This window comes from Stenella coeruleoalba, assembly GCF_951394435.1.
Source record: "Stenella coeruleoalba genome assembly, chromosome: 8".
In the NCBI taxonomy this organism is placed as follows: Eukaryota; Metazoa; Chordata; class Mammalia; order Artiodactyla; family Delphinidae; genus Stenella; species Stenella coeruleoalba.
Genome location: NC_137154.1, coordinates 49,252,882 through 49,265,560, shown reverse-complemented (window position 1 = coordinate 49,265,560; position 12,679 = coordinate 49,252,882). Strand labels below are relative to the sequence as shown.

The 12,679-nt window shown below is 54.2% G+C and overlaps 1 protein-coding gene across 1 annotated transcript; it reads right to left on the bottom strand.

Moving 5' to 3' along the window:
• Positions 1-52: 52 nt before the first annotated feature.
• RHOG (ras homolog family member G) lies at positions 53-12,018 on the bottom strand. Its single transcript, XM_079929699.1, has 2 exons — positions 11,930-12,018; positions 53-1,286 (listed from the first exon to the last, which is right to left on the bottom strand). Exon 2 carries the CDS (start codon positions 1,216-1,218, stop codon positions 643-645), a length of 576 nt encoding a protein of 191 aa, XP_079785825.1. The 5' UTR covers positions 1,219-1,286; positions 11,930-12,018; the 3' UTR covers positions 53-642.
• Between the last annotated feature and the right edge of the window lie 661 nt (positions 12,019-12,679).

The window sequence follows — 12,679 nt, the reverse complement described above, 5'->3', positions numbered from 1 at the left end:
CCTGCCCAACCCCCCATGCCCAGCACACAGGGAGGAGCCAGCGCCACTGGAGACAGGAGGTTTTATTGATGCTGATGGGGGTAGGAGGGGCCCCCAGGAGCCCAGAGGGGGTGGGGGTGGGGCTGAGTCAGTCAGCGGATGCGTAAGGCCTGGGCACATGGGGGTAGGTTAGGGCACATTCATCTTCTTAGGAGTCTGTGGCTCCTTCTCTGGGGAGGGGAGAGAGCATCTTGGGGGGTGGGGGGCAATTTGAAGAGCAGCGAGGGAGAGGTTAGGGATGGCTGAGAGCTCCTAACCTGAGAGAAGGCACCACAATAGGCAGCAACATCTGTGTGGAAAGCTGGATCAACTGGTCAGTAGGGGAAAGTGGGGAGGAGGCACTGGGTTGGCTTCTTGGGGAGGGGTCCGGCCTTGGCCTGGGTGAGCTCTTGAGCATACCTGGTGTTCCCAAGCAGAGTGGGGCAGGGCCCAAAGCCCCTTTCTCCGTGGGCCTCCTCAAGGAGAAAAAGGCATTCAGGGAGCCCCCTTGGCAAGGGGTGCCAGAATTAGTCCTTAAGGCACAGCTGGGGGCAGACAAGGCGCCAAGGCACAAAGGCACAACTGGTGGCGGGGCAGGGGCAGCCTCCAAGCTGAGTGCCAGGGTCACAAGAGGATGCAGGACCGCCCACGTTTGACGGGCGTGGGGTTGAGCACGGCCCGGACAGCCTCAGCAAACACTTCCTTGACGCCGTCCTGCTGCAGGGCTGAGCACTCGAGGTAGCGCACAGCGTGGATCTGCTTGGCCAGCGCCTGGCCCTGCTGCGGTGTGATGGGTGCCTGGCCCTGCTCCTTCAGGCGCCGTAGGGTGTCAGGCTGGGCTCTCAGGTCCTTCTTGGTGCCCACCAGGAGGATGGGCACGTCGGGGCAGTGGTGGCACACCTCTGGATGCCACTTGTGCCGCACATTCTCATAGGAGGGCGGACTGGCAATGGAGAAACAGATGACAAACACGTTGGTCTGAGGGTAGGAGAGTGTGCGGAGGCGGTCGTACTCCTCCTGGCCCGCTGTGTCCCACAGGTTCAGGTTCACTGTGCGCCCGTCAACGGCACTCTGGGCGCTATAATTGTCGAACACTGTGGGGATGTACTCCTTGGGAAAGGCGTTGGTTGTGTAGCAGATGAGCAGGCACGTCTTGCCCACAGCCCCATCGCCTACCACCACACACTTGATGCTCTGCATGGCGGGTGCAGCTGCTGTGGTGGAGGCTATGCCTCCTTCCCCTTCCGGGCCCCTCTGGATGCAGTGACCTATGGACAGATGAGAGGGATACTCTTGGTTAGGGAGGCCTGTATCCACTGGGAAGAAAGGATGGGGGCATACAGAGGGAAACCAGCTCCAGTTCTTTTAACCTGAACACCATCCTGCAATCCCATCAAGACAGACCTCAGAGAGACAGACACGAAATGGGAGAGAGGCCCTGAGACCACACAAAGATGCTCAGGGATAAAGAGGCTGGCACTAAGGTGTAATATATTATGCAAAGCACATACGTTCTGATGCCAGACTGACAAAGGTCAAAATCTGGTTCTCCTATCTCCTAGATGTATGACCCTAAACAAATTACTTAACCTCTCTATGTTTCATTTTTCTAATCTGTAAAATGGGGATAAAATAATACCTACTTCATTGGGTTGTTGTGAGGATTATATGAGTTAACTCATGTAAAGCATTTAGAACAGTGCCTGGTCATAATAAGCATTCAATAAGTATTAGCTACTTTTATTTTTCCTCCGGGAAGTATAGACGCAAAAGGAGGGTGCGCATTTGTAGGGATCTACCAGATCCTCTGTCAGATATGGACCCCTCCCACCGAGTAGACTGGAGAGGGCTTCTAGCACAAGGCAGCTGTCCCAGGTCACTCTGAGTTGCAGCCATGGGTGGAGCCTCTCCCAACTCAGGGCCCACACCCTGCCTAGTGCACTGATGCTTCAACTCCAAACCTGACATCTTGGTTACTGAACGCAAACCAAAAGGTGCAATGAGAAACCTGCTGAGTAGGGGCACAATTCTCTAGACAGTTGCCCTGTCTCAATCCAGGGTACCCTGGGGATGGGGAAAAGGAAGGAGAGCTTACCCCATCATTCTTGGAAGCATGGGAAACCCTATCTGGCCACACATACCCAGGCTGGCAACTCAGTGTAGGAGAACACTGGAGACCGAGCCAGGGCTGGAATTCGGTCTGGAATCTGTGTGTGTAATGATGAATGAGGCAGAGGCTGTGGCTCCCAGATGTCTGCATCTTCTCTCAAGGTAGGGTGAGGCAGATCCTCCAAGCCCAGCCAGAAGGGATGAACAGAAGAGTAAGACAAAAACTTGATTTTCCCCCTTAATCTTCTGTCCCTTTCCTGAGACCATGGGCTGTGCCTCTGAAGAACTTGAGGGGCTTCCAGACTCTTGGGTAGAGAACACAGTGCCATTAAAGCACTATCACTGAGAAGACATGCTGGAATCAGACTGGTCAGGGATTCTAATCACAGCTCCACCAACTAGTCATGTATGATCTCGGGCAACACATTTAAGTTTCCTGAGCCTCAAATTTTCTCATCTGTAAGATGGGGATAATCTTGCCTATTGGGTTAGAGTTGGTCAGAGTATGAAATGAGCTAACATGCAGAAAGTGTTTGGCATGAGGCGTGGCACACAGGAAGTGCCAAATAAATAAGCTGCTGTAATTATCAGTGGGGTGAGTTTCAGAGGAGTCCTAGCTCCAGCCATCACCCTGGTCACCTGGGCAGCTCACAGGGCCTTCAGGTGAGGAACTGCTCTTCTGAGTTGTGGAAAAGAACAGAGCTTCCGGAAACCCTGTGATTATTTATACTGCTGTGGCAGGGGTCCTCCTCTAATTGGCTACTTCCTCTCAGCCATGGGGGACTTTTTCTAGCTAGTATGTGACTTCCTTTCCCTGCTACTCTCTCACGACCAGGCCCCTGCTCCCTGGAAGGGGATAGTCCTGTTTCAGACACACCCAGAGCTCTTAAGTATCCCCTGCTCCACCCCAGCATCTTCACCACTGGCCCATTTTCTCCATTTCACTTTATACACAGCAAGACTGCACCCTGGTCTGACAACCTCTTACCTCCCAGCCTGACCTCTCAACCACTGGTTCCAAAGCCTCAAAAATCACGTTGGGAGAGGGAGGGAGAATCCGCCACTGGGAAGTGGAAAAGGAACTCCATGGTGTGGAACCTGCAGAGGATCCAGGGCTTGGTCCCAGCTCCCTCCCAGGCCCCAGCTTCCCCTGGGACCAGCTGGGAGGGAAATGAGTTCATTCTATGAGGTTGCCTCTCTGGTTCACATTAAAAATATTTCCACCTTATTTGCATGAGTAAGTGTGTGTGTTCAACCTCAGGAGAGAGGATACAGAGCCTTGGGGTATGGATCCAGGAAGAAAATAAGGACCCTCTAGGGCAGTAGAGAATTTGGGATTGGGAGTCAAGAGAACTAACCTAAGTCCTAGCCCCAGCTCTGCTCTGCTGCTGACTCACTGTAACCAAGCATGAGGCACTTACCCTCTCTGAGACTCAGTTTCCCAACCCATGAACTGGAGAGAAAAAAGCCTGTGCAAGGGTACTAAGTGGATGGGGTGAGACATTAAGGAATCTGGGAGCAGGAGATAGGACGATGGGGATAGGAAAGGCCCGCAGGAGCACTGGATGGGGGTGGGAGGGCTGATCAGTCAAGCAAATGCGTTAAGACCTCAGCATGTGGGGTCAAGTCAGGCCACATTCATCTCAGGATTCTGTGGCTTCTTCCTTGGGGGAGAAGAGACAGCATCTTGGGGTGGTGGGTGTTGGTGCCATTACTTGTGTCCACTGGATTTTCCAGGAGACCCCAGCATCTCGAAAGCACAACTCCTAGGCCTGGAAATCCTCAGTTCCACACAAAGCAGGGGAGTGGGCATGGCAGTGTGACGGGGAACTCTTCCCCCTCAAGCCCAGCACTGGGCTGGCCCAGGCAGGAAGGCAAGGAGGGAACTCTGGCCGGCAGTCACAAGGCCCAAGAGACTGAAAGTACAGCTGGCTCCAGGCAGCTTTCTAGGGAGGGGTTATCAACCAGCAATCAGTAAATCAGCCCTCAAAGGAGCGAGGAGGGAGAGGGAAGCTTCCGGGCTGGCAAGGGAACAGGGACTGACACCACCGGAAAAGGATCACGAGTGAGGTAGTGTCCAGAAACAAACAGGGCAGATGCAGTATAGTATAGGGCCAAGAGCACCGGCACCTGAATCTGACCTCCTGGGTTCACCTGCCCACTCTGCCACTTGATTAAAAGCCCTCACAAGGTACAACCCTTTATAGATCACAATATAGATCATATTACATTGTTTTGATCCTTATAACAACTCATTGGTACTATTCCTATTTACAGGTAAGGAAACAAACCCAGAGCAGTTAAAATAACCCAACGTCACATAGCTAGTCAGCACGGGAGCTAACACAGATGCCAGTTTTTTAACACAGACCCCAGTTTTGCAATCCAAAGTCCTATGTTTTCCTCAATGTGTCACAGAGCCTCCAAGTTACCCCTTAACAGCTGACTTTGTGACCTTGAGCAAGTAAGTCATTTCCCTTCCTGGAACCTCAGTTTCTTCAACTGTACAACAGGCATGATAAAACTTGCCCTCCCTGTCTCAAAGGACAGCAGTGAGGATCCTGAGCACAGGAATGAATGTGCTTTCTAAATTCAGAAGCGGGGTGCACAGAGAAGGTGGCAAAAGCAAAGTCTTTCATACCAAGAGGCAGGAATCACTGAGTACGCAGGTGTCTGAGTGGTGGCGGCAGCCCAATTCTCCCTCTTCAGGTCTAGTTCAGACCCTTATCCTCTCTCCCAGGACAACTCTTTTCTCTGAAATCCTATGGCCTGAACTGGGTCAAGTAAGTTCCCACAGCTCATTTAAGGAGGTCACATGCTAAAAGGTAGGGTCTAGCCTGTACCACGCAGGAAAAAGGGACGGTCAACGCTGCAGGAGGCCACACAAGGAGAGTGGCTTGCCTGGGGTTGGGGATCGACTGTGGCTTATTCACCAAGTCACTTTTTTTTTTTTTTTTAAAGAAAAGAACTTTTGTTTAGTAAATAAATAATATTTGCAGATTGGTATAGTATTAACCATATTACAATGACTTGTTCTGGCTTTCGATTCCCAGCTTAATTCAGATCATGCCTGGTCCTTCATCTTGGCATTCAGAATTCTTCATAATCTGGCAGGGGTTTTGGAGTCAGATAGACCTGGGTTTAAATCCTAGTTCTGCCACGATGAGCTAGGTAATAGTACCAACCTTATAAGGTTGTTAAACGGATGAAGTGAGTTAATGCACAATGTATATATATAAAGCAGGTACTCGGCAATGTGAGTTCCCTGCTCCAGAGGGGTCTACATTGTCCTGTGTAAACAAGCCAGGATCATTCTGGCCTCTGAACTTTTACTCTTGTTGTTCTCTCTGCTGCCATTCCTTCTCCCCTCTCAAATCTTCCTGACTCAAAGCCTAGCTTAAGTCTCATGGTCCCACGAGGCTACTGAATTCTCCTTTCTTTGAACTTCCACAGTATGGCCACCCTTTAAATCCTTCTTTGGCTCTGTGTGACTCTCCTTCTCCAGTAGTCATACATAAGTTCCTTAGCTTGTGGATGCCCCCCCAACCCCGAGCAATACTGAAGCTTGAGCTTCTCGACTCCCCTACAGAAAAGCTAAGTATAGAACTTCTGACCTGCTTGCTTCTGTCTGTGTTACTGAGATCTGGATAGACAGGTCAGAAGCTCAGAACTGGGCTGATACCCCCCCAGTCAAAACTGCAATGCTGAATCTTTTTGGACAGCAATAGCAGCCAAAAGCTTTGACTGGGATAGGAAAATCTTTCCTCCCAGTAGCAGCTGGACCTGGCTCCCGCAGGGAGCACAGCCCATGGGGCTCACCCTGAGTGTAGTCCCCAGAGCCCAGCTTGTACCCAGTGGGGCCTGGTCTTGGGTGTGGCCCAGGCAGGCCCAGAATGGGGGAGGAAAAGGAAGCAGTGGATTGCCTGATTGCCAGATCTCCTGATTGCCAGATCTCTGTGGCCATAATAGCAGGGGAAGTGTCCCAACTGGGAGTGGAGGAGGGGAGGAATAGGCCCGAAGAGATGGGGGAGTGTGGAGGCAATAGGAACTTACTACAGCCTTCTAATCTGCCTCCCTGACACGGGGGATCCCCTTTTGCAGCCCTCGCTGAAACTCATTCTGACTGTAATCCATCACTCTGGGTATTCTGATCCTAAGCTCTGGCCACATCACCCTGATCCTCTCTACAAGCAACCTCTACATTCTCTTTCCCAAAACACATCAAGCAGCCATATTCACTGTCCCGGTGGGAATCCAGTATTTCTCCTCCATTTCCATCCTTCAACCCCCCACCCAGCAGCCCAGAAGACTCCAGTTGCCTCAAAGGATCCCCCAATTGGTCCTCCAGAGCCAAGCATCATTGCCACCTCCTTCAGGGAAGTTTTGTAAATCACCCAAGTCACAAATGACTTATCCCATCCATGGTCTGGTCCCATTTTCTCACAAGTGCATTATCTTAGTCACGTGGAAGCTGATCTGAATCTTATCTCTTGTCACTAGACTGGGAGGACCTAGAGGGCAAGGTCCCGGCTGATCTGTCTCCCCAGGCTGAGCACAGCACACAGTGGCTGTCAGTAAAAAGCTGAATGAACACAATCTGTCCTTCATGTCTTTGCACATGGGAGCTCCTCTTCCTGGAATTCTGCTTCCTGCCCCCACCCCCTCACCCTACCCCACAGCCTCCCAGTCCTTTAGGGCCCAGCTCCATTCCCCAGCTTCTCCAGGACACCACAGCCACCCCTTCTTCTGCCCTACCTTCCCCAGCACTGTTATTATGGTTCACTGTGCTGAACTTAACAGGATGCCTCATGAGGAGGGAAATCTGTCCTGCTTACTTCCAGAAGCCCAGCAGAGAGCTGAGCAAAAGCTGCAGACTGACACACATCTCCTCCCTCATCAATTCAGATTTTGACTCTGGGAACAAGGAAGAGCCTCCATGCCCAGGAGACATCAGACAAAGGTAACTAACTTCCTCCCCCTGAGGAGTACAATTCAGAGTAATGAACACATTGGCTAGATTGTCTTGTCCTCAACTGGAAGGGTGAGAGGGGTGGAGCAGGCATAGCTCTAGCCCAGTGGTGATGAGGAAGATGCGTAGGAAAAGTGGTCCTGATGAGGCTAAGGACTGGGGATATCTGAAGACCAGGATTGGTCAAGGACGAGGCTAGGGTCAGGGTCATGGTCATGGTTAGTGTTAGAAACAGCTTCAGAAGCTCTGCCAGTCTGTCTGTTTGTTTTGAAGGGAGGAGTGGAGGAGAGATGGTACGAAGAGGCTCAAAGGGGCTGCAGCTGGGCTAGGAGGAGGAAGCTGGGGGAGACATGAGGTCAGCGTGGGGCTGGGACCAGGCCAAGGGCTGAGTCTCTCTTTTTCTTCCCCTTCTCTCATTAGCAGGGGCAGAACCCAAGACAGCCTAGTTCCCAGCCTTAAAAAAAAATTCACACTGGAGAATTCTCCACCTCTTGCCATTCTCCACCCTTCAGCCCCTGCAGAGGATCCTGCACTCCACGGATAGGGTAAGAGACGGAGCGAGTTGACTTTACCCACTAGGGACTGGAGAGGAGGAGGAAACAAGACAGCTATAGCTGGGAGGGCTGTGGGAGGCTGGGACCCTTTCACTCAGTCCCAGTTCCCTTCCTTCTTCTCTCGGTGTCCCAGCACCTGAGATGCTCCACACACAGTAAGTCCCAGGGTTAGGGCAGCTCTGGCTGGGGGAGCTAAGGAGGCTGCCCCTCCCCCATCAGGCAGCACAGAGGAAGGCCCAACACTTGCTTCCTTCTGCCTTCCTCCTCCCCAACTAACAGCAGCTCAGCAGTCCTGGGGCCCCATGAAAGGCCCGTGAAGTGGCACTTCCTTTGCCTTTGCTCACTTCGCACGAGGCTGTACAGAAGTGCCATCCTCCCAATCCTGCCTCCCCCACCTGAAAACACCCACAGAGAGACCCAGGGGTGCCCAGTCCCTTGAACCCCGCCCCAGATCTGAGGGGGTTTCCACAAGGGAAAAAAACATCAGGGAGGAAACTCCGGCATCTATTTTCCACTGTCAGTTGGGGCAGAGCTGGAGCAGGGCACCGGGTACCCCCCCACATTGCTGAGCCCTGGCAAAATCCTTGACACTCTCTGCCCTCTTCTCTTGTGCTTTGGGGAAAGGGGCCACAGCACTTGTCCCAGACAGATACTTAGACCTGTTCAAGGCTGGGTCCAGAGTCAGGGGCACAGCTATGAGGAGCCTCTTGAGGGAAAGAGAGTCAGAGCCATCAGTATTCTGTATGTTCTTTGGAAGTATTGATAGGCAACTTCTTAATCTTGAAGCTGAGCCACAAGAGACAAAGCTGACTAGGGTTATACAGAGGGTTGCGAGCAAATCCAGGACAAGGACCTGGGTCTCCTGACCTCCAGCCTGGGAATGGGCCCATCTCTCTGACCTCATTCAGGATGACCCTACCATGGTTTATCCCTTCAGGAAATGGGCCAAAGGGGCCAGGTTGGTGTCTGAGCCCGTTTTGCTTCCAGGGCCTCATGCCTAGCCCATGCCGGGGCATCCATGATTTAGAACTGACATTACTGGACAGACAGCCACCCTGAACTAGCCGAGGAGAGCCTCCTCTAGGCTCAGCTCCTGGGGAGATGCCCTCCCCCCATGACATGAGGACAAAAGAGGAAGCTGGACCCTGGACAGGAAAACCCATCTGTTCTGGGGAGGCGGCCCAGGCTTTGTCTTTGGTTTCCCTCCTCAAAGAACCCTACAAGCCTCACCACTAATGGGTCTATACTCTGTATGGAGAGGGGTCTTCAGTCGGGGACCACATCTTCTTCACAGTTGCCCTGCTACCCTCATTCTTATATCTTCTCAACTGTCTCGCTACAGCCACAACCTCTCAAATCTTCCTGCTTATTACCCCCTAAAAGCTCACCCCAGCCACCTCAACTGCCTTAGTATCTTGCCAGAAACAACTCTCCGTATTCTCAACCAGGATCTGTAACAATCTTGTATCAGCCACTTCTGTTCATGTCAAGACCCTGACCATATTTCTTTAGCCAAGACCTCAAGGGCAGCCTCCCTTGAGGGATATAGCAGACACATATCCCCCACCCTCATCCCCCCACAAAATATTTCCCCACTTAGATTCCTCCCACCCTGGTTATATTTTTCCAGCAGTGAATTTCATGCAATTAGCTCAAACCTCCAGTGGGGCCACATCTTGCCTGGGAGAACCCGTCTCATCCATCCTGTCTTCACTCTTAGAGTCCTGTGGGTTGCTCAGTTATCTAAAATAAGTACTGGTTTGGCAGGTGGGGAGTCAGGACTCCTGGGTGGTTTTTTACTGAGCCCTGATGCTGGGAAAGTGCCTTGCATACATATCCTTCCCTGAGCTGGGATTTTTATGTAGGTCCCTGGGATTTCCTGCTGGGGCCAAACCCCCCTGTACCTCCCAGAATCAGAGTAGCAGAGACAGGAGTGTGGAGGAAGGGACAATCCATGGGAGAGGGACAACGGTGAGAAGGAAAGAGGACAGAATGGGGAACAGGGATAGTCCTTAAATCTAGCTGTGCTTGGGAATCCCATAAAAAATAGCACTTGCTCCCCTCCACTTCTCTTTTCTTCTAGTGGACAGAAATGAATAGAGTAGACTTGAGGAGGTAGAGAGAAACAGGATCTCTCAGCATGCATCCCAAAGGCTTAAAGAAGGAGCTCTAGAACGGGAACAGCAAGAGCTTATAGAGCCAGGCTGGAATACAGTTAGACTTGCAAGAAATTCCCGAAAGAGAGGGAATAGGGTCCTAGGTGAGGGGGGCATGTTAAGGATGTGTGAAGGCAGAGGGGTGAGCAGAACTCCAGAGAGCTTCCTGGTCACCAAGGCCTTGATGCAGCCCTGGGCACATGGGAATCTGGCCTGCGCAGGCCTTGGAAGGCAGCAGGAAAGAGGGGGCAGACACCTTTGCCTCATACCCTTCTTTTTTTCCTGAACTGGAACTACCACAGTTAAGACTGAACTTAGACCAGCTATAGTCTTCCCTCCAGAATCCTGCCTTTACCCCTCCCTTTCCTTCCATCACACCTAGTTGACCTGGTCCCATTGTCCCCACAAAGTGGTGCTGGAACCAGTGAGCACTGGAGTCAGGGACCTTTAGGCTGTCCCCCAGCTTCCAGGCCTGGCCTCTTGATCAAGCACCCAAGGGTCTGGGGGATTTTGATTTCCCACGGCCTCTCTCACCAGACCTATTCCTGTGTCACTCTACCCTGATACCCTGACTGCTACAGACTGCTTCCTCCTACCTAACCACAACCTCACCCACTGCAGGTTCCCTTCATTCTGCTGGCTTCCCCTGCTCTGGGCCCTCACAAGGCTGAGGGCAGTTATTTTGTCTCCAAAAGATAAAGATGTGGACATGCAGACACTTGCATGCACACACACATATACAGCGGTTTTCCAGCCCTTTCATCACCTCTACCAAGGGGAGGCTGCAGCCTGCCTCTCTGAACTAGGGAGGTCTGAAAAGGCTCCCCAAAGCTGGAGATAAGTGGCAGAAAGGAAAGGAGAAGAGAGGGATCCAGAGGAATGAGGGGAGATAGAAGAAACAGAGGGTGGATGTGTGTGCAGGAGCCAGAAGCTGGGCACAGAAGGGAGGGGGAAGGCCACTGGGAGAGGACAGAGATGGACAGAGAAGCAGGGTAGGTGAGAGGTCAGGGCCCAGGCATGACTGTGGGGGGGGGGAGAAGGGACTGAAGAGAACGCAAGAAGAGAGTAACGGAGGGTTCGTGTCTGAAGTCTGATGGAATCTGAAGAAGGAATGGAGGAAGACAGAATGAGAACATGTAGAATTCAGGGACTAATAAAGGGGACGGGGGGGCGGGGGGAAGACCAGGAGATGGCTCCTGATCATCTTCCAAGGCTAGAGCCTCGTGCTGCCTCCCAGAAGCCCTGTTCTCTCCATCTCCTGAAACCAGTCCTGCTCTCCTCAAGTCCTGCTCTCCTGATGCCATCTCCTCAAGGACTATCAGTACCTCTGAATAAGAGTCCTTTCACCTCTAGTCACAGGGCAAGACCAGGTCCCTTCCTTCCTCAGTTTACCCAGCAAAGACAAAGCCAGGCACTAAGCAGCGAGGCACAGCCGATGTCTGCTCATTAAAATACCTGTTGCTCTGTTCCAGGGACGGAGAAGTTGGGCCTCAGAAAAACAGACATAAAGAGAGAAGGATTGGGGTCGGGGGGCTCCCCCACCCTCCGCCTGAGCGCAGAGGACCCTTAGGTTGCAGGCTGCGGCTGTGGGTCTGGACCAGCTTCGATCTTCCAGGGAAGGAGCTCTTTCTCCGCAGCCTCGGGCTTCAGAGGCAACAGACAGCCTCTCTCTCTACCTCACAAGTGTCACAACTGCCAAAGCAGCGGGAGCGCCTTCTCTAGCCCAGAGGCCCCTTCCTCTCAACACACTTCGTAACAGCCCCCTGCAACTCCTGGGGGCACCCCACCTCTGAGTCCCATCTCCCAGCCCTAAGCTCTTCCACTCAGAGACTTTTCTCTCGGAGCGGGAGACCCTCCAACCTCAGGAGTTCCTCGCGGCTCCCGGGGGCCGGTACCGCCGCCCTTGGTACAGGAACCCACAGTCCCCGAACCGCCGCCGGCTTGCAGTGGCCCGTCCCCGCCCCGCCCGGCCGGCCGCGCCCGCCCAACTTGAAGCGAGCCGAGCACCTCCCGCCGCGGCCTCCCGCAGCCAAACTTCCCGGGCCCGCGGCCGCGTCCAGTCCGGGGCCGGGCGGGCTCCCCTCCCACGGACCCCCGGCCTGCCGGCCGGAGCCAGGCCTCACCTGGTGCCCTCCCCGCCGCGGGGGAGCTGGGGGGCGGCGGCAGCGGGTCGGGGCTGGAGAAGGAAGTGAGAGCAGGAGGCCGGAGGAAGTGGGGGGGGCGGGCCGGCCGGCGGGGCGGGGCAGGGCGCGGGGGCGGGGTGGGGCGGGGCTCGACAAGGAAGTCCGCCGGCCGGTTCACCCCCCCCCCCCCGTCCTGGTCGCCCCCAGCGGGTGGGTCCCGGGCCGGGTACTGGGCTCCCCCACCCCAGCCCTTTACCTCTGAGGCCCTTAAGGTCAGTCCTCCCAGTCCCCTTCTTGCCACCTCCACCCCAGCAGAGGCCCTAGCCTAGGCGCTTGGCTTTTGTCCCCCCTCCCCCTATCTGGCCCCCACCAACCCCTGCGGTAAGATGCTGTGAACAGGCGCCCCTAGGCTGGTACCTTCAGTCAAGCCCAGGGATCGAGCGATGGCCCAGGCTGGGGGTTGGCCAGAATAGGTCCGGCGGGGCAGTCCCCACCTCTGCCCCGAGCCCCGGGGGAGTGCGGGGTGGCGGTGATTCAGCAGTGGGAAGGCCCCAGACCCCTGGGAAGGGTGCGGAGACTGGGGGAAGGAGAGCTGGCGTCAGCACCCGGGGAAAGACAAGATCAGCAGAGGCGCAGGCGGAGCCGCGGGCCCCAAAAACAGGATGTCGTGTCGTTGTTCCGCACCCGGCGGCTCCGCGCGCCTGGGCTCTGGGGAGGGGGGTGGGGCGGAGCCAGGACGTGGGGCTCCCC

Excerpts from the sequence above, each read along its gene's own strand:
- RHOG (XM_079929699.1), bottom strand. The coding sequence starts at position 1,218 with ATGCAGAGCATCAAGTGTGTGGTGGTAGGCGATGGGGCTGTGGGCAAG.